We start from the raw sequence: 23,000 nt of genomic DNA on the forward strand, positions 1-23,000 counted from the left end.
GGGAATGGAGGAAAGCAAAGGATGATTTCATTCATACCATATAATGTACTTATGTTGGCTCTACTGCCTCCATTACTGAAACAAATATTTCATAACCCACAGACAAAAAGAATTTAGATTCTTCTCCTTCCCAATTGTAATTTATTCTCACCTGTACAGTCTTGTTTTAAGTAATGCTCCTAAGCAAGAAGTCTATAAAAGAGGGTGGGGACTGTTGTTATTTATAAGTGAAACACTAGACACCAGTGGCTATTTCTTATATTTACATATCTATGGATATATAAAACTTAAATACTATTTCCATCTAGTTTAAGGAAACTACAGAGATAAAAGAGTTCTTAAATAATCCAATTAGAGATAAGGTTGTATTATTTATTTGAAAAAATAAATGGTATATGCATATATATATATATATATATATATATATATAGTGATAATTATATTACATCCTAGAATTGGATGATCATAGAATGTGTATATTTTCACATCACCACTGTCCTCTCCACTCACAATGAAATATCTTTTCCCATTTTGAAGCTCTTAAGTTATACAAAAGGAAACATTCATACCACTTAGATTTCTTTTTTTTTTTTTTAAGTATATAGTAAGATAGAGTTCCCTGTGAGCCCAGTTCAGAAGACTGAATGCAAGGGATCATCTTAGATTCTACTCTGAATATCGTCTCCTTGTGAGCTGGTATAATAACCCTGGCAACAATTTTCCAGGGACACGTTAAAACTAGCACAATAAAGGTGCTGTATGGAGGAAGGTATTAGCAGTCCTTCATAATCAGATAAGTGGCTGCTATGTAACCAGAGAATTTCAGGTCAGGCATCTTCATTGCTTCTTGCCTCTCTCTCTGGGCTCTCCCCCAGCTTAGGTCAATGGCATTGCTGCTTTATACTCAAGCACGACAAGGAAGACATTCTTTCCTTTGTAGTAAATTCATGGAAGTTATCCCTCTAAAGGTTGAAAACAATTCACTATTTACTCCCAGAAAGCAGGAAGCTAAGGGGGGTGGGGGGTGGGGGGAATATATGTGTGTGTGTGTGTGTGTGTACACACACACACACACACACACACACACACACAGATTTCAAGATAATATGTTAACCACCACCCCCCCTCCAAAAAAAAAGAGGTCATGGAACAATGGAGAGAATCCTAGCCACCAGCCTTAGGTTCCTATCTCCCCTCTTTGACTTATGTCCCCTGGGACAATTCATTTAACTCTCTGTTTCCTCATTTTCAAATGGGGTAGGGCTGGACCAGATACTGTCTAGGATCAAATGAGATAATATCTTTGAAATTCTTAATTTAGTGCTTGGCACAATAATGGACACTTAAAAAAAAATGCTTGGCCCATTTTCCCTCTAGCACCGTTCCAGGCCCCAAATCCATGATCTTACTTTGGATAATCAATTCATGGTTAAATACATATTTCTTACTAAATATACGCTCTTGAAAAATATGATATGTGCTACAAAGCAATTCTGTGGCCAACATAGTTTTTCTCTCACTCAACCACCCTGAGTAGTCTACAATTACCTTGACCAAAAAAAAAAAAAAAAATATATATATATATATATATATATATATATGTTAAATGATGTGGAGTGATTAAAACAGGCTGTTATTGAACTAAACTGAAGTTAATTGGACATGAAGAAAGCCAGTGAAGTGCAGACATTGAATGCAGTTCAATTTCAAGGTCCCAAAAAGAGTCAAAATGTTTCTGACTCCAAATCTGTACTTTTTATCCAATTAAGGATAGAGACCCTCTACTGCTCAGTCAATAGGTAAACAGATGGTATGTACCAGTGAAAATGCAAATTTTTTAAAAATGTACCATTCTAGACTCCAAACAACAGCGATATATGAAGACAGATAGGTTCACCAGGATTCACTGCATAGCTTCCTTAAACAAACTGCTTCAAACTTGCAAAACATCAAAAGCCAGATGGGGTACACTGAATCAATCTATAGGCAAGAAGCCAGGATTCCAGTTTGCTGTAGAAATAGGCCTGGACTTGATTTGAGTCTTCTCAGCTCTGACAAGCTGGAAGCTGGCAAAGATCCCAAAATCCAAAATAAAATGGCATTTAATTGTGACTAGATTTTTAAAAAAGATGTCATACTATCTCCTTAGCCAGCCTCCAACCAACCCAACTCATTATTCATCTGATCTCTTTTCTTTCCTCAGAACTGATCAATTCATAAAACAGATGATTTTAATAGATAAAAGAGAAATGTATAATAAAGGTATTATTATGACATTGCAATAAATGGATAGTTACCCTTTAAGGGAGTAAAATTGTTTCTGGTTTCATTAGGCATAAACTTGCTATATTAATAATTAGAAAAAAATCATTCAGAAAGTTTTACATTATTATTTTAAAAACTCTATGACTAAAATAACATATATAAAGAACAATTAACGAAGAAATTCTATCTACCTTTCAACTCTTGTTTTGATCAGTGTTTTAACCACATGAAGTTTAAATTTGCTGGGTTTCAATGAATATACCCACATATCTAAGTCTCAATGGATATTGGTTGAATATGTTTTCTAAACCAGAGGACGAATGCAGTAGAAATTAACTACATTTTCCATCTCAAAGACTAATTTCCCTTTAACTGATTAGTTAATTTTTCAATGACAAAGAGTGGGGTAATCAATTAGTATTTGTCCTTATGTGAAGATGAATCGGAACATGACACATCTAGGTCATTCATTTTAGATACACTAGGATTTTAATCTTGTAATTATCTGTAGTGGGGTAGAAGAAATAGTGGATTTGGAGTCAGAACTTGATTCAAATTCTAACCTTGCCACTTACTTCTTGGGTGATCTTGAGGAGCCTCAGTTTTTTCATAGTTCAAATGAAAGGATTTGACTACATCTCTAATGTCCCTTCTGGCTCTAAAAGTTATGTAAACAATTGTGTCAGGTTTTATTTTCTTCACATATACAGAGACAAATTTACCCTGACCAGCATTATTTTGGAATGTTTTTAATTCATTAAAAGCAAATCCCACTGTTAAATTCCTAAGCAACAACGTTCTCAATAATTTGAAACACTATTTGCATGAAACTACTTGCTCCCTAGCTGCAAATTTTATTTTGCATATAACATTTTCACAGACCCAATTAATTAACAATATTCAGTGGCATTAGACCTGTGGGTCACATCATTTAATGTTAAATGTTCAGTTGTGTATGACTTTCAGTTGATTCCATTTAGGGTTTTCTTGGAAAAGATACTGGAATGGTTTGCCATTTTCTTCTCCATCTCATTTTACAAATGAGGAAACTGAGGCAAATAAGATTAGTGACTTGTGCAGGTTCACACAGCTAGTTTCTGAGGCTGAATTTGAACTCAGCTCTTCCTCTTGCTTCAGACAGCTGTATGATCTTGGGCAAATCACTTAACCTGTTTGAGGAGAATAACAGTACCTACCTTGTTTAGCATAGAATCTGACACTAAGAAGTCACTACACAAATCCTTCACCTACAAAAGTCCTTTCTCCTCTAGTCATTCTCCCTCACATACAAATACCTGTCTAATTACACAGAAGAGTGTAAATTCCTTGAAGTCATGCACTGGTTTTGTCTGGGTATTTCTGATGCCTTGCTTAATGTTTATTGAATTGAATTTCTACTATTAAGTTTCCTGAGGGTCACAGTCTAGATGTATAAAATAGCATAGCAAAAAGTTTATAATGACTTATATACTAAACATTATATATATTACATATATGATATATTACATTATTAACATATCATGTATTATTTATATTGTTATATACTATACATTACATATAAAATTAACCTATGTTCAGGTTAAAATATCACCACTCTTTTTTTACTTGTCTCTCCTGGTTTTTTCTTTTCCTTATTTCTCACATTTACCCATGATCCTCCACCAAAGTGCTACTCTGATACCTCATTGTGTTTTGCAAATAGCATTACACTGTTAGAGACTATACTTAGAGAACACAAACCATGGCAGTTTGGCAAATGAGAAAGATTTCAAACATGGATCTAATAAAGTGATTTCCATCCCATGAGAAATAGTCTAGATTAGGTCTAGAAAGGAGATTCCTTACAAAATGACCATAGGGTGATTAATTTTTAAGACATAGCAACTTTAAATAACAACAATAACAATGACTTGTAATTATATAGGGTTCCAGGGTTTATATAGCACTTTACATATATCACCTCATTTGATCTTTAGAGGTAAGGTGCCATTACTATTCCCATTCAACAGAGAAATAAACAGGGCTTCAAAGACCTAGGTGATTTGCCCACGGTCATATAGCTAAGTATTTCAGGTCACATTCAAACTCATGTTTTCTGCCTCCAAGTCTACCTTTAGAATACTAGTTTTCTATTTATTAAAAACTGATATAATAGATTTCTGAAATTAAGTAACATCTATAGCATAAGTGACAGAGATTCTTAGAATTGTAGACATAGAACTAAAAGGAAGTTAGAAACCCATCAACCCCAATCATTTGCAGAGAAACTGAGGCATGATGAGACTTAAGAGCCTTTCCCTATATCATACAGCTAGTAAGTATATGAGATAGGATTTGAAACTTTTTCTTTAATATATGATAATGTAGTAATTGCTGTATTTTTTAGAAGTATTCATATAAAAGTTAGATCTCTAGAAATAAATTTGGTATAATATAGAAATTTCCATTATAATGAATAAGCTTCTGATATAAACATATCATAAATTAGGAGTTCCCAGGAAAGCTCCCATATGTATTTAATATACAATAGACCCCAAATCATTATGTCAATTCTCCCCAAAAAACTTTATAACACTTTCTATGGGAAAATGCATTCTAGGAATGCTATTAGGAGTTTCCAGGAGCATATAATAGATATGAAATGTTAGTATAAGGAAAAAAATTCTCTGGCTCTAACCCTTCCCAGAATTTCTGAATTGGAAAACACCAGAGAAAAATTCTGCCGGTATAATCATTTCTTCATATTCTTTTCCCCATCTCCAATATACATGGATCTTAATCTCAAATATGAAGATAAATGTCATAGTGTAGCAGAGAGAATTTGGGACTAGGAGTCAAGATGTCTGAACTTTCTAGTCTTGGGTCTGTCACAGTGTGAGTTTGGGCAAATCATTTAAATAAATCAATGATGATGATGATTAATGATGACAAACCATACCTACATCCAAACCAGTCTCCACAATCATCATTGAAGGGAGAAGTCATTATGTAAAGAGAGGCCCACCTTCCTTATGACCACCATCAACAACTGCCAAACAGCTGCCACCAACAAATACAAGAGCCTTGGGAAGCAACAGTATCTAGAACTCTATTATTTCTGCTTCCAGCCCAACCTTCACAATACTGTCAAATAATTCAACCACAGAAACGAAGATTTTATAAGTGGAAATAACATTAAAAAAAAAAAATTACCTTCTACTTTGCCTCTGTATCCTAAGGATCATGGGACATTTCTATCTGAACTGCAGCTGAAATTTTCTCTACTTGTAATCTTTGCCCATTAGAATAAGAGCTCCTGGAGAGCAGGGACTACCTGACATTTTTATTTGTATGCTCAGCACTCAGCACAGTACTTTCCACATAGTATTTAATAAATACTGTATTCATTTTTGTAAGATTTTAAAAGTTTCAAAGCACTTTTGACATATTATCATTTGATCTCAATGGCTTCTAGGGTGTGGAGTACAAGTATTATTATCTCCATTTTACAGATGAGCAAACAGTGTTAGAGAGAAATTAAGTAACTTCCTAAGTGCCATATAACTACCAAGAAATATTGATTCCAAATCCTTTGCTTTTACCAGCACAATAAGATGATTTGGGTCTCAGTTTCCTGCCCCATAAAATGAGGGACTGTATTAATGTTCTCTTACAGCTCACATTTTAAAAATTCTATAAATCTGGGCAAGAGAAGCAAAAGTGGGTGTGTGTAAAGGATTTGTCTAAAGGACATGGATAAAATGCCTCAGGTCTAATCAGACCTGGCTAGTAAGAACAAGAGGAATGTAGCACAACCTCTAATTAAAACTAGCTGCCACAGAAATAAAGCAGAGAGAATGTGGATGATTGTTTTAATTAGAAAGAGAAAACAGAAAGGTTCTGTAATATTAAATACAATGATGGGTTTTCAAATCAAAATAGTGTAGGACACCTACAAGGTATTCATTCACTTAGAGCATTCATAATGTGTACCTGCCACTTAATATTTTGAAAATCCTCATATTTAGAACTTTGGAGAATGGAAACAGCAAACCAATTAACAATTCATTATTGTGATTTTCACCATCATATTTTGTTTAGAAAACTACTAAGAGTAGGACAGACTTGTTTTCCATAGTGGGACTTTCTCATATTATGTGTTTTTATTTGAAATCAGCATGAATGCATTCATCAACTGCAAATTTCTCAGGACGCTAAGTATACCCTTAAATTTATATGTAAAAAAAATGAACAATATTTGACCTACTGCTGATTCTCTGTAAGAACTACATAAATAGGCCTACCTAGCATTCAGTGAATAGAAAATATTTCATAAATGATCACCTACTTTTTATGGTTTGCTAGATCAATATACTATCCTTATCTATAATATTTCTGAAATGTGTCATGGCAAGTAGGTTGGAAAGCTAAATGGTGGATAATGGTAAGCAAACAAATGAGGTTGCTTTTTGCATTATTTCTTTAATCACTTTAACCCTAGTTCTAACTGAAAGCATAAGGCCAGAGTAATTCAGCTACTTCTTTTGTCATTTGCCTGCCATAAATATGCACCAGTCTGCATTTGAAAAGCTGAAGGAGGCCGCAAGCTTGCTGGACATTTATCATGCTCTGTTCCCTGTTAACAAGCAAATACTTTAGTTGAATGGCCCATTAGCAATCATTGTCAAATGCAGAATGCAAGGTGCTAGGATGTGACCAGCCTGTAAATTAGAAGAGGGTATCCCTAGGCTTAGCAGAATCTGGATAAATGAAAAAAAAAAAAATTCTTCTGACATAGACTACGGAAGGTTAAATAAGGCAAAGAGTAAATGCATCAATACTCCAAAGGTACTTTCTCTTCTTGAAAGACATTTGTAAAACCAAAAACATCCCAAGAAGGGAAAAAACAACAACCTTAAATTCTACTAAAGCATAAATGATTATCAGTAATTCAGGTCGGTTTAGGGATTAGGTTATCAGGGTGAAAAAACTTCAATAGAAAATTTAGGATCTAATTAAGATCTTTCACAAACTTTCATAGGCCAAGTGTAGAAACTTAAAAAACTGTTATAACCTATGCCTCTAAGAACACATCACTTGATTCCACTTTGTCCAACACATCTGAAATTAACTCCCTCGATCAAGATACACCATGGCTATTGTGACCTTCAGTATTTTCTTAGTGCTTAAAGTGTAGGCTCACTCAAAGTAATGGTAAGATCTTTCCTAGCAGCACAAAATGACAAGCAATAAAGCAAATATTTCCTTTGGGGCTTGTTCCTATAGGATGTTAACTCTGCATGGTACTTAAATGATAAGTTCAAAGGCCTCTTCCCCCCCCCCCCCCCTTTTTAAATGACTAAATTGTAACTGTGGAAGGCAAAAAGATAGGTGCAATAAAGGATCCATGTAGAAAAAGTATGTTGGATCTTTTTCTTTTTCTTAACTTTCAAAGCTACAGACCATTAAAATAGCTTCTTATGAAATCTTCCCAAAGTCAAGTACAGACTATCTTCTTTAACTCAGGGATTGTTTTTGACATTCCATAAGTAAAATATCTGGATTAGCCACATCACTTTGGGCATATTGGATTTATTGCTAATTTGAATTAAAACTGGATTTCCCCCTTTTATTTTTGGTAGGGTGGGAGATGCAAAAATGGCAGAAGAATTATCTTGTTAAGGGAGAGGGACAATATGTAATGTTTATCTTTGCCTCTCCCATGCAGTGTGAGAGTGAGACCAGTCTGAAAGATGGCTGAAATCAAAAGGTCTCTGTTTTCTTTTCAGATAACCCCAGCCCTACCTATCCCCTCTGGTCTCTGTTCCTTCCCAGCATGTCCCTGCCTGAAGCCCAAATAGATTAAGGAAACAAACTCAGAGTGCAGCTAATCCTACAGAATGGCTGCTGCTGTTAGGCCAGGAGTTAAAAAGGAAAATCTTCCAGAGCCTAACAACTGCAGTGATCTGAAGTTTTAATCAGCCCAAATCTCCCCCAGAAAGGGGGGGAGGGAGGTAGAGGGGAGAGGGGAAAAAAAAAGAAAAAAAGGGCAGTAAATGAAATCTACCTTTACCATATTATACACCACCAATGAGCAAGAACTGAGCAGCTTTTCTTCACTTCTTTAACCATCCCAGGCCACAAGTAGGCCTTTCATACTTTCTAATCCTAGTTTCCAAGTTCTGTGCAGTTCTCACATAATACCTAACAGCCTGGAGCAAGGACCTTAGTTTTCTGCACCCTTTTCAGAGACATGTCATTTTTAACATCAAGTTAATCTATATGTTGCCATGGTATCACTCTTTATCTGCCTTTACATCTTATGAACTGCATGGATTTACCACATTATTTTTATCTGAAAGACAGAAAATGGTGGTTTTATTGCCATACAATCAGATTACTGCTGCTAGTTTCTCTATGCCTTTTTACCATACTTCAATCAAAAGGGATCAGTTTCTTTATACTCTGCCCTTGATTTACATTACATCTGTAAAGACCTAGTCTGGGTTGTAATCCCCTTATTAACTATGACCAGGGTTGATTTGCCTAAAAATAAAAGCAAATTGTGTCAGACCCTTTCACTTTGTTTTTGATTCGGAACTACAAAATGGATTACTAAAGAAATCTTCAGAGTTCACACGGCTGGTATAGTGCTGAATTTAAAATGAGAATTAAATAAGTTAAGCAGGGGAGCCGTGTCAACGGTTTACATTTTCCATCATGGGAGAAGGGCTGAATTGCTTACGTCTTTGTATTCTCTGCCTTTATAGAGACAATGAAGCCACAGGAGTTTTTCCAAGCTGTTCTAACGCTGTCCCATTTGCCATCCTTCCTTCTTTGCTTTTCATATATGCCATCTCTCTTTTAATTCTACCCTCAAAAAAAAAAAAAAAAAAAAAAAAAAAAAAAACCCTCTCTTCCCTGAAAGAACTAAGTCCTGGCTAGAAGCTTATAGTTCTATGGGTTCTGCATATTTTAATCAAAATATTTTAAACAGTTGAACACTCCCATTTAAGTCTCCACAAGGCTCCACAAAGGGTGAGCTCATAAGCAAATCTATGTAGATGTATGATAAGTGACCTGAAAAACTGGTTCTTTATATCAGCAGCAAAGGAAGGCAGAGATTAGCCACACATGAAGGCCATTTTAATCACGATTTTTCTCAGAAGACCATTTTCCTAATTTGCAATTAAGGTTTTTAAGAATAAAGTTTTTATTAAAAAAAAAAAACTTTAAAAAAGTAATTAAGGCCTATATCATATGTGCTGCTTTTCCTTACCACTCCCATTTCTGTGACTCATCATTGCAGTCATCCAGGGATTTCAAATAGTTTCTCATCAGGTGAATGTTCTGTGAAAAGGTGGCTCTAAGTTATGTGTCACACTGAGGTTCAATGAGCTCACTAAAACATCAGTGGAGGATTGAGATTTTAAAAAAAAATTTCATCACTTGCCGGCAATTCCAATGGAAAAGTAATTACTGCACTACCCAACTGCTTGGCCTTAGTAAAGTTTACAGATAAGAGGCTTTTCGATAATTACTATAAAAATTATGCCAATTATGTTCCAGTTGATCCTGCCCATGCAAGGCCAGGGGAAAGCATTCCAAAATTCTGTTCTTGCTGTTCTAGAAATCTCTTGCTAATTCACCTGCACTAATAATACCTTAGAATAGGTGTCAGGAATACTTATTAGGATTGGAGGTGCTATTCGAATTTCTTTGCATTAGCATGGCAAGTGTCAACAGCTTGGCTTTGTGGAAGAATTATAACCAAGTGCTTAACCAGTCAGTTTAACCTCTAGCTCCTATTTCTGAAGCTTGAAGTTATAATGACTTGAGGTTAAAAAGTGCAGTCCCAAGACACAGGATTCCCAAATAAATTCTACCCTGAAAAGAAGGCAATCCAACATGTTGTGAGATATCGCTTTAGCGAGTTCTTTGTGTTCTAGTGGGCTCAGTTGTCCCGTGAAACGACGACTGTCCATTACCTACAGTTTATCATCCTGACAAGATGCAAGGAATGTGGATGTGAAAGCATGAACAATTCCCACCCCTGGTGCTTTGTCCTTTTTTTCTCTATATATGAAAACCGACAAGATTAACCCAAACTCAAACTCCAGAGCATAGTTCAAGGGGCTATTCAATCAGCACTGAATGTGCATTTGTTTACTTACAAAAATAAGAATTTCAAGATACAATGGCGGGAGGGGGCGGGTTCAGGCTGGCTTATATATGCTACTGAATAGACTGTTTAAACAGGACTCTCCATTGTAGTTTTAGTTTATCAATCTCTGACATGTTCATATTTATTCAGAGGTAGACTCTAGCAGAGTCCATGTATTATAGGTTATCTGCCAATTATTCAGCCACTCTTTGTTTTTCTTGAGTCAATCAATATCAGGGTTACAGCATGATGTAGAGAAAGATCCCATGGAGAAAGAAAAATGCTTTGTTAATCTGACATGTGGTGTGCAGGGTATCACAACCTCAGTCACACACACACACACACACACACACACACACACTTTTCCCTGATAACTGAACTGCTGCAACATTTGGCCAAAATCATACAAAAAATAAATAAAAGTCATCCTGAAAGGTAATATGAAGACACTGCCACTTCCTGTGAAGTGAAGTTTTAGGGTGTATTGGGGGTGTATCATTTTATTTGAACAAAAACCCTGAACTGAAGGTGTGGTGGTGTTTTTTGTTCAAATAAAATGATATACCCCCAATTCTAATCCTTGACTTAAGCATGTTAATGAAGTAATAGAAGCTGTGCTTCCATAGTCATTCTTGAATTCCCCAAAGGAAGGCTTAATAGCCCCAAATGCTACCATTTACCTAAGTCAACTATAAAAGGTAGCAATGCAATTTATATAATTTTACAGGGTAGTTATTATGTTTCATTTTGTGACATTCCTTTTCATTAATTCCTAAATGTCCTGGGATTTGGGGAGGGGGGAGGGGGTAAAGGGGAATAGTATGATTAAAGTAGCTATGGAGACAATGAATTTGCAAAGGATTTTCTGGACCCTGCGTTCAAAACAGATGCTACATGCTCCCTATGCCAACCACCTGCTAAAAAAGATGATCTCCAAACTAAACAAAATTGATTATGTATAGATGTATAATATACATTTATAAATCCATGATGGCACACTTTATATTTACCCGAGATACTAAATTTCAAGGTTGACTACTTCCCTGTAATATCAGACTTACCAATGGAAAACTTTTCATTGGCATTGAATTAATTATGTAACTTCCACAGATAAGCTTTATACTAAAAGGATGCAATTATAGTAAAGATCCTTTAACATCACTATTTTGAGTTTCAGGTAGCCACAGGAAAAAAAAATTCTACTTTCTCAATCTAGCCTTCTTCATATTCTGTTAGGATGACCTTTTTTCTTCCATGAGAAAAATTATTCAGGATCCTCTGGACAAACAATTGTGACAAGAATTAGAAAGAAATTCTTCTCTTGAAAAGTAGAGCAAACACACCAATAGCAATATCACTAAAATCGGCCTTTTCAAAGTACAGGTCTCCAAATGGCCCGTAAACCAAGGACCCCAACAATAGAAAAAGACTATTTTTAATAGTGTACTTCACAATGATGACGATTCTTCAATGGCTTATCTATTCCACCCCCAAACAGTTCCATAATTGAAAAGAATGTTTTTTATTCTACTTGTTTAAATTGAAAAAGAAATTAAATATTATCAGCTGAGGCTTTTTTTTTAAAGTGGGATCTTTCCAAATCCAAATACTTGAGGCCCTCAAAAATGTTAATGATAAATCAAAGACACAGTTTAACAGTGAAAGAATTCAAATTAGAGGAATGTAAATATATTCCAATAAGGGTTAAATATGAACGTTTCCATCATGAAAGGAAAAATCAACACCTAAGAAGAGCCTATTAGTGAAAGTGAGAAGTAAGAGCAGCCTAACCAGACAGGGTAGAGAAGAGGTCCATCCTGCTGAGAGCATTACATATTGGAAGAGTGACCTCTGTAGGAATAAACTGCTCACTAGCTTCAGAATACAGTCATTTCTCCAGTGCAGTTATGTGCAACTACTTTTAAGTCATAACAGGCCTACCAGTGCATTCTGTTCCTTGTACCTATTAAGCTTTTACACTCTATTCAACTGGCACATTACATTTTTGGAGCGGTGGGATTCTAAATCACTGTTTTCTAAGTCGGGGGGAAAAAAAAAGTAACACTACCACATGTTTTAAAAGAGCATATCCAGACAGGTGGGCTAAATTGAATCCTTATATTAACTTCTAAATTATTAATAGAATATATAAAATATTATCTTGTACCACTGAAAATTTTTGAAAATGACTAAAATCTCTTTTGAACAGAGAATATATGGGTAACTTTGAATATTCAATCTTAAAATTTTTGAGAATGTCTAGAGAGATTTATAATAAATTTTCTTGAAAGAGTGGAAGGTAAATTCTTTACTTGAAAATGTTGTTTCTAGATCAGTCTGACATTTCTTATACCTCTAAATCTAATCCAAATTTGCTTTAGACCTGGATTAGACTTTACTGATCTGGCTGATAGTATATATAGCTCCCTAATTCAAAAATCACAGTCTACATCACTTTCTTGTAGACTTCCTCTACTTGTTTTTGGGTTGGGATTCTATAAAATAAAGTTTCACTGGAGCAGGAAGTGATACACATCCTTAGAATGGTTTTGACATACAATTTAAATGTACACATTTGACGCTTTAGTTAAGCTATTTTTCTTGAAAATGTGTTTCATTTAAGAGCCGTCACAGAAAGTTATTTTCTACAAGACCTTTCAAATAGAGGTGGATAGGGTTCGAAGGTAGGAGGGAGGAGCTGGTAAAGGATGAAGACATCATAAAACCACCCTTTCTCTAAATAAAACTTTGTTTAGATTAGATTTGATAAAATATAACCTAGATTGAGTTCTTATCGAGTAATAATAAAAAAAACACAACTGAACATTGTACCTTCTAAGGAAGGCCGTCATCACAAAGGAATCCTTTCCAGAACATCTGATTCCTTCTATCTCAAAATTCTAATATTTAGAATGCAAATGTATGTAGACCCTCTTGCTTTAAATAAGATTCTTTGAATAAAGACCCGCTATTATGTCCACATATAGCTTTCTTTCTTAAGTTGTTAATGAAGAGAAACTTAGAGTGATATAGAAGCAAAGAAGCATATATGCAATTTAAAATTCGATTTCTCTGGGGGACGCTGAGTAGGAGTAGGAGAGAGATAGAAGTTCGCTGCCCAAGTTCTATCTTTGGATTCACAGTAGTAGCTCTCTGCAATCCCCACGGTCAGTAAGGCTCCCTGTAGGCTGTCCAGATGAGGTAGCGCAGGGTTACCCAAAAGATGTAACGACGCTTAGAAATGCGGAGTTGGAGTAGGGGGGTGGGTTGGGGGTAGAAAATGGTGGTTTTTTTTTTTTGTTAAATCCTGGGAATTCCTTGATCTTTCTCATTTCCACCTTATCACCACCACGCCATCACACGCATAAGAGACCCAGCTATTATGCTCCTTTATTTCACCCTCACCTTGCAACGAAATCAATTCCTACGGATAAAAGAAATCTTTCTTGCCGTTCAACCCTCTCGCTCTCACTCCCGCCCCCCACTTCTCCATCGGGTAACATTTGTAGTGGCCAAGGTTTCTCTTCTCCCCGCCCCCCCCCCCCAAAAAAAAAAGAATTGTGGATCAGGTATAGATAATCCGACACCTTTCAGTGGAGTGAAAGATGAAACCAAAGGCTTTTAGCACCGGAGAGACGCTTTCTTTGCTTTCCTTTGGGGGATGGGAGGAGGAAAAGGTTTTTTTTTTTTTTTGGGTTTTTTTTTTCCCCTCTCGGGTGGCCGAGAAGCTAGGGGATGCCGCTGCTCTAGCAGAAGACTCTAAACCAAAGGAGGGAGTCTCCACCTAGTGAAAAGTGACTACAGAAGGAAGGTTGGGGGCGGAAAGAAGGGAAAGGGTTAAAGCTCGGTGGTTAGATTAATAAAAAGAGGACGTGATCCGAGACGGCGGTTTCAGCGACGGCCGTAGCACCTTCCTCTAGGAGAAAGCACTTGAGAATACCGCCCCAAGCCCGGTGGAGCACAGTACCACTGGCAAGGGGGAAAGTGCGCTTTGAATCTCTAAATTCCGTTTTTATGATGTTGGTACGGATAGAAATACTGGAGCTGGTCAAAAAAAAGAAAAGATGCGAGAGGATGGAAGGAGGAAGGGGAAGGGGAATTAAATGGGCGAATGAAACTTACTTGGAGTTCGAGGAATTCCAATATATCGGTTCTAAAACTATCGATCTGGAAATTGCAGTCCTGAATAAAACCATCAAAATGCCCCAACAGTACTTCCAAACGGAGTCCCTCCTCACAGCCATGCTCGAGCCGCTCCAAGTCCCTTTTTGCAAAGCCTCTCCCAACTCCTTGAGATTTCCGTACCTGAATAGAACCAAGTATAGCGCCCGTAATTCCAATTCTTCCGATTTAAAAAAATAAAAATAAAAAATAACCTAAAGCAAAAAAAAATGATCTGTGCACTTGGTGATTTGCTGCAAGCCAATTCACTGAGTCATCTGAGTTACAGTAGACCTCCGAGCGCTCCTTCAAACGTATGATTCCAGAATCCAACTATACCCCCAAAGCAAAAACTCTGAGTCCCCCCACCCACCCCCCGCTGCCCGCCTGCTATCTCGGGGCTCCGGAAAACAGCGCAAGCTGCAACTCAAACGGCAAACTCCCGTGGGGATCCAGTGTGCCCGGGCACATTCACGGCGTTTGATCTTTGAAGGTAAAAAAAGGAAAATTAAAAAAATAATAACAAAAGCTGTAGAGCGCGCGAGTGACAAAAAAATAGGTAAAATCTTCTGAAAGGCGTCTCGCCGTCTCCAGTTTTCCGTCCCACCCAGCCCCAACCAAGGTTGCACGGTGTAATCCCCAGAGGACCAGTCGGGGTAGTTGCAGACAGAGCTCTGGAGAAAGGCAGCTTCGGTCTATAAATCCAGGGGGAGGATCAGCGCCCGAAGTCCATTAAAGCCACATTTGCAAGATTCCATTTCTCTCTCAGGGAGCGGGGTTCGCTGACTCTGCTGAAGAGGACAGAGAAAATGGGGTGGGGGGGAGGCGGCTTGCGGGCGGACCTCAAAATCACATCAAAATCTTCCCACCGTTCTTCCTCCTCAAGCTTGTAAGCAGGAGTCGCGGGGCCGTGGACCAGCAAAAAGTGTCAGGGGAAAGAAGAGGAAGAAAGAGCCTTCCTTTGCTTTGGGTGTGGGTTTAGCTTGCTGCCCCCGCCGCCGCCGCCGCCGCCGCCGCTGCCGTTGCTACTCCAGCCCTTGCAGTTGCTCGCCTGGCGTGTGTGTGTGTGTGTGAGTGTGCGCGCGTGTGCGTGTGTGGCTTTGTGTGTGCGCCTGTAAGCGAGAGAGCGAATGTGAGCAGCAGCAGCAGCAGCAGCCTCTTCCTCCTCACTGTTCAGGCTCTAAAGTCGCTACTGCTCCGAGTCTTCAGTGAACGAAAGTAACCGCTTCGAGCTCGCTGTCATAGCAATATAAACTCAGCCCATCCGCCCCTTCAAGCGAAGCTCATAGGGCTGCTGTCTGAGAGCTTGGCTCTGGTTGGGTGCTTCCAGAGTCTGTCACACACCTCCAGCAGCCGACATCCGATCTCTGGGTGGGGCTTGCCGATGTCTGACAGGTAAATCCCCCACCCCCACCCCACCCCCACGCCCCCAAGCACCGCATCCTCGGTCGTAACGTTAATAAACTGGACCACAATACTGTAAATTGGAAGACACTGAGAAAGAAAGCATCCCCAGTGATATTTATATTCACGTAACGATAATGGTTTTTTTTTTTTTTCCAACAATGAAATATACCCTGCATTTTTCTTCCGACTCTTTGGAAGAAATAGAGAGCGAGCGAGCGGGAAAAAAAGATTGAAAGGGGAGAGAGCGAAAGAGCGAGAGCGAGTGAGCGAGAGAGACAAACAGAAAAAGAGAGACAGAAAAAAAAGAGAGAGAGGAGAAGAGATTTATTAATGTTTAGGGATTTATTACCCTTTTCTTGATATTTCGCGGCTCTGCCTCCCACAAATGTTTTTTTTTCCCTATTTATTCCATTCTCAAAATGAAACTATGCTAATAGTCTGGAATGTTTTCTTTCCTGCAAAATTTTCGGTGTAACTTTTATGTACATAAATATAATCAGAAAGTGAAATCTTTTGCGGTTCTGAAAACAATTTATGATGTTCCTTAAGTATCTTTTCTCAAGGTACACTAAAATCTCGAGAATTCACCTTGTCTCCTCTATTGTTTCTTAGCTCTCTTCAATTATTTCCCACGATGCCTCTTAATAATGGGTTTCAAAATTTATTTTGTTACAAAACAATTAGCTAGGGGCCTTCCTAAGTAAACAGGGCATGGAAATGCAGAGCAACATCAAAAGGATGTGGCGCCTGAATATACTGCAGATAATTAGGGGCTCTCAGCTTGGGTGTGAATTTCCTCGCTCTCCCTAGTCTGTCAGAGTTAGTGCCACTTTCTCCCCTCCACACATTTCTTGTGGGCGTTTTCTCTCTCAAACTCCACACTTTTCTTGGGAAAACAACACTGTAATTTTTCCCGGCAAACGAAAACCTGCGTTAGCGTTCTTCTTAATTATCCTCTCTATGTGAGTGAGACTTAACACTTTCCCAAAGGTGACCAGGAAATTTAACCAAGAGCATGTGAGATAAATAAGTACATTCGAAACGCAGGGACTTATTAATAGAGATTGAAAGGACCCAGGTGAAGAGGGGGCAGGAAATACTTCATGGCTTTCATTCCTCGTAAATGTATTTGCAGGAAGCTCAGTTTTGAAATACTCCTCTAAGGTCCAGAACGCGCTCTCAAACCACTAAAGCTCGCTTCCACGGAGCCACAGCGCCCACTTGCGGCCATTTCTCGCTTTCTTGTAGTTGAAAGAGTAAGGGAGACTTTTCCGGTGACCTAACCCGGGCTAGTAAACTCGGTGGAACCCAGTTTCGGCAGAAAATGAAAAGTGTTTTTTTAAAAGTTTGCCAGCCACACGCATATGGAAATAAGACATAGCGAGTTTGGAATAATCCACGGATATAATCTTTTTAAAAGATCGAACAAACTATACGCTAGAGATTTATGAAAGCTTTTGAGAGAGGTTAATATACTATCCACAGAACTGAGATCCTCAATACATAAAAGCTTCTAACTATAGAATTAAGGACTTTAACCTAATTGTATATCGGTGTTCCCATTTATCACATCATTTCATAAAAGGAAAGTATTAGCAAGATATTTGGGAATCTTTTCTTACACCCCATTAAACAGGAGATAAAACTTCGTTTTTCTTGAAGGCTTAAAAGCAGCATCGCTTTTGTTACGTCATCATAAATTTTAATTCAGAATTTAGAATTGAATGGAAGAAAAAAAATCCTAATATTTAAATACTGACGATGATTCATTACATTCAATCTAGTAGTGCTTTGAACGTATCACCCGAAGGGTAAAAAACGGAAACGCTCCCGTCCATTAATTTCAAATAAACCCTTCATTTTATTTAAAATATGAAGAATTTACATTCAGGGTAATCGTTTGGGGTTAACGGGCAGATTTGCCCTTGGAATCTTAAGAGTTCTATCATCCAGGGAAAGGCACATTCTAACAAAAATAGCTCTCAGTGGTAATGAAGTAATGAATAAACTTTTTTAAATGTTTTAGGAATACCCTTGAAATTTGATATTAACAGTGAGGCTGATTTAACTTTTAAAAAAGATGAGATTCAAAGACTAAAATATTTGCACTTCCCTATTCAACTGTAAATTCAGTTATGTGGGGGGAAGACTTAGCAGTTCAAGAGTTGTGATGTATAACCTCTTGGCTCTCTACATACTTTTTAAGTAATTGAGAGGAAAGGAAACATATTGTCTGAAAAAACTTCTGGTTTGAAAAAAAAAATCTATTTTAGAAAGTGTTTTAATATCCACCAGTAATTATTCCACTACTTAGATGAATTAGTTTAAGTCTTCTAATGTTCCCTCCCTCACCTTGGAAATTTAAATGGGCACATTTTACAAAATATTTTTTTGCATCCTCATTTTTTAACATAATACCTACTACTTAAGAGCTCAAAATTGATGAAAGATTGTGAACTGCAGCATAACTGGGGAAAAAATTGATGAGAACACAAGGTGTTAAAATTTTAAATCTTATAAGCATAATCTTGAACAAACATTTCCTAATTTTTTACTTTTATTTACAATTTTGAATATATTATACCAGGAAAGAGATATCATTTAAAAATATACTATAGATATTTCCAGGTCTCCTGACCAAAAACAGACAAAAAGTACAGAGCTGGAGGATGTACTAGGAAATTCCTGAGTAAATTTTACTAGTTTATTTTTTAATCCAAAAATGCAAAGATTAACTACTTGGTTGACTTTTACTTTCTATAATACTCAGTTTAGCAGCACCAATTTCGAAGAATCAAGTTCAAGGGAGTAAAAGTAAGTTCAGTGTGGTCTTTCTAAAGGAACAATTTCTGAGGAATCTATTCAAGCCAAGTTTGAAAATGTCAGAAAACATGAAACTTTTGTTCATGTTTGGGATGGATGATGGGGATGGAAGTAGAGTAGAAATGGGCCAGTAGAGATTTTTGTAATAAGGAAATAAAAATTTAGACACCCAATTTCTGTTTAATAAAAATCCTTTCACTATCTGATATAGAAACTCAAGATTTTTTTTTTTTTAACCAAAGCTGTGATTTAAAAATCCTCTGGCCATAAACAACTTTGAAAAATTCTTTAATATTGCTGTAAACACTGACGTTAGGGAGATTTTGACCAGTCATACAGCCAGTATGTTATCAGAGATAGGACAAACCCAATTCTTCCATCAAGACTAGATCTCTACTCAATCCACCTATTTCCCTCGGTAGATTTTCTTAAAATTCTTAACTTCCTCCATCCAGTAGTTTCCAAAGTCTTTTAAGGAACATTCATATTAGTTAAGATTTGTCTACTTGATAAAAAAAAAAAAAAAAATCATTTACAAAATTTGCCGCAGATAAGGAATTATATATTGGCTGTCGTTACATTTTTGAACCCTTGAACAGAGCCGTTCACTACAGCTCTCATCTCCTAGTAAGCAAGAAGTGGATTTCCAAGAATACTGGAAAAATATATTTTTTTCTTCAATAAATTAAATATCTAAAATACTCCTTTGACTCTCCTTTTTATAGGGTTTTCATCATTCTATTTAAGAGGCATTGAGGTATAGTAGAACAAGCAATTTCGTTTTAGACTTGATTCAGAAGGTAAGTGACTATAGGTGATTCACCTAAAGTTGTGGTTTGACTCTAACCTTCCACATTTATTATATTTAATTTTTCATTAAGCCTGTAAAAGAGATAAATGTACTACTTTCTAAGTTTGGTGTGAAATTGCAAATTGCTATATAAATCTCATTACTATTATTTAAATTAAAGTTTTGGTACAACATCCTTTAAATGGATTAGAAACTCTGTGGTTTAAGTTTTAAAAGAGAAATTTTAAAAAGGACCTACTATTTTTTCATTTCTATAATTTAATCTTCCTATACTGAATTTTCTTAAAGCATTATATAACCTGTTCTTAGAAACCTGGCAGATATTACTCATTTTCTCAGAGGTTATAAGGGTCATGTTTTTGTATGAAATACTTAACATGTTAGCTTTTTTATTTGAGGTACTAATTCTTCAATTTTTAGCTCAACAGGTGATCAAGACGCTGATCTACATAGGTTTTTTTTTTTTTTTTTTTTTTTTTTTTTTTTGCTAAGGCAATTGAGGTTAAGTGACTTGCCCATGGTCGCACAGCTAGGAAGTGTTAAGGATCTGAGGCCAAATGTGAACTCAGGTCCTGACTTCGGGCTGGTGGCTCTATCCACTGTGCCACCTAACTGCCCCCATAGCAACATTTTTAAGGAGAATATACCAACCTTCTTCAAACGACAAAGTAGATACACAACAGAAAGTAAGTTTTTTGAAACTAGGAACTTTTTCTATATCTTCAGAATTGAATCCCATGGTCAGAAAATGAAACATTTTTAATGACTTAATACCAAAAGGTCTTCTAGTTCAGTGACCAAAAAGTTTTTTAAGTTCTTTATCATCTGCAAGCACCAAAGTAAATTTTAAAACAAAACCAAAAATCACAGGTACATGCTGGTTCCTCATTCTTAAAATTACCTTAATTTTAAGATGCTAGGGCAATGTACAAATAACTATTTCTTATATATGGCAAGCGTTAACTCAGCTCACAATTAATGAGCCATAATTTTTCAAATGAGCTTTGTTTGATGTGAGAATTTGTACTAGTGCTTAGTGTTACCATGTGTTTAAAGTGTTATCTAGTAGAAAAAGAGGCATGAATGGATGACAGATGCCAAAACCAGTAAATGTGTTTAAAAGGTAAAGTAACATTTTACATCTAGAACTAGTCCACCCTAATACTGATAACATACAAAAATGAGGGTGCTTAGAATAGGTTCATCTTCTTTCTTCTCATCCATTCCATATGCTATCTTTATTGATACAATAGTAATGATACTGAAATAATTTTGCACAACCACCACGAAGATGTTACTGTTTAGAAAGGTAGGTAGTCAACTCTCATTATTTACATACCAGTTATGTTTTGTGGATTAAACTAAATATTTAATTCCAAATCTTTTACCATGTGTTCCCAAATGAGCCAGTTCCCCAATTATTTAGTAAGTGTGGATTCAGAAAACTCAAATATTTGAAGCAAAACAATTAGGAATTCAAAACTGCTATAAAATAACATTCTATTACAATGGCAAATAGAAACATCTTTTAGATTATCTATAATACTGGTAACTATCAGCAATGAATTCAGAGTATGCAATAAATGTTTTAAATGTCTAAAATATACAGAACATTTCCATCTTATCGAAATATATTTTAATTGCTTAAGGAACAGGAAAGGAAGAGCTGAATTCACAGAAGAGGGCACAATGAGATGTAATCTCATTCATTGAGAAGGCTACATTAGTACAATTGTTGATTATCGTTTAGAAGTTCAGTTTGAAAATTACTTAGACCTGTTCTTTTTACTATTTAACAAATCTTATGTTTTGTTTGTTACCTGAATGCTTCTATATTGTGTTCACAATTAAGATTAGCCAATTTAGTTATGCTAACAGCTCAAAATTCTTAATTGTAAAAATGACAAGTTGTGTATAATTCCGTTCCCCATGTTAAACTGTCCTTTTTCCCTTAAATTTGTTTTTAAGATTTTGAATTTTAAAAAATACTGATACGTAGCAAAAGCTTGAATATGTTAGCAAAACATACCATATTCATTAGTATTTATAATGAGCTGTTGGCTAAGATTAAAAGCAGCATATAGCTTACTCCATCAGACAGGGAACTAAAAATGACAAGAAATTTCAATTTTATGCAACTCAGCAGTTTTAACATATGAAAAAGACTCTTTCAGACATTAAAGAGTCTTCACACAAAGCTAATTTTAAGGTTTTCTTTATACAACTGGTATTCTGCAAACTTCATATCAGGTCAATAGCAATGGCATTTACTGTATTTAAGACATTTCCAATTAACAAAAGTAAACAAAAACTTGTAATCAAATCAATCTAGGATGCATTGAAACTTTTATAAAACAAATTCTAAATTTAAGAGATCAGATTCAATCATTACTGTACATTCTCAATTGTAAATAAAATGTGATATAATTTGTATTTTATATTTTTAACAAAGGCAGTAGATACATAACTGTAAAGGAATTACTACATTGTTGCAGCACAAATAAGGATTTAGTATATATTATTTAACATTTATTATATTCTCTTCTCTGCAGCCTGGCAGAGAAACAGTAATTTTTTTTTTATTGAGCACATGAAATATTTTAAAACTATACTTTCAGATGGCAAGCAGAAATAATACAAATAGACATTTGTCAATATGCAACTTACTGTGATTTGACCATATCACTTGTTGCAGTAAGAAACAGAATAATAAAAAAATAAAAAAAATAAATTAAAAAAAAAAAAAAGAATGAAAAGCTACTTATAATAATGTAAGCCTAATCCATATCTTTATATATAGTGCTGGGAAAATAAATTTGTAATTAAAAGCACAATAGATAACAGTTCCCAAAAACCTGAATACAGAACTTTACACAGCAATGAATCTGCTTAAAGGATTATTTAAACATTTATTACCATAAACCTCCCCCAAAGCAAAAACAAAATGAAAACAAAAACACCCAAAGGTTAAAAAAAATTTAAAAAGCAAGTGCAGCAATAATTACATTCTGATCCTAAATTGCTTATCCTTCATCTAGTAAAACAAAATAACTTTAAAGCCATTGGCATCACATTTAAGAGCATAGCTCTTACGATTCATGCCTATTTTTAAATAATGTGCCATATTTTAAAATTTTCTTTGAATAATATTTAAACTGATTATGTAATTTTCACTTTACTGCCTGTATCTTATTTTCCTCTCAAAGGTAAGAATGGAAGTAAGCATGCAAGGAAAGGAGTCTTAATATTTAGTTACTCTGGCCTGTACTGAAATTCCCCAAGAAATAATGTCAGTATTTTCTCACTTCAACTCCATGTTTCTATAATTTGGGTAATTACTTTTGTACCCAAATCATTTTTTTGTTTTAAAAGAAAAAAAAAAAAAAAAAC

At 35.9% G+C, this 23,000-nt stretch overlaps 1 protein-coding gene across 1 annotated transcript in view; it reads right to left on the bottom strand.

The window, feature by feature from the left end:
* The window catches only part of EFNB2 (ephrin B2), a 51,140-nt gene extending 35,344 nt beyond the window's left edge, over positions 1–15,796 (bottom strand). Inside the window, exon 1 of the mRNA XM_003765745.4 lies at positions 14,531–15,796. Within this exon, the coding sequence (XP_003765793.1) occupies positions 14,531–14,652 (122 nt within the window). The 5' untranslated portion in view covers positions 14,653–15,796. The remainder of the gene's footprint in view (positions 1–14,530) is intronic.
* Positions 15,797–23,000: the final 7,204 nt, after the last annotated feature.

Source organism: Sarcophilus harrisii, chromosome 3 (genome assembly GCF_902635505.1).
Source record: "Sarcophilus harrisii chromosome 3, mSarHar1.11, whole genome shotgun sequence".
NCBI lineage: Eukaryota > Metazoa > Chordata > Mammalia > Dasyuromorphia > Dasyuridae > Sarcophilus > Sarcophilus harrisii.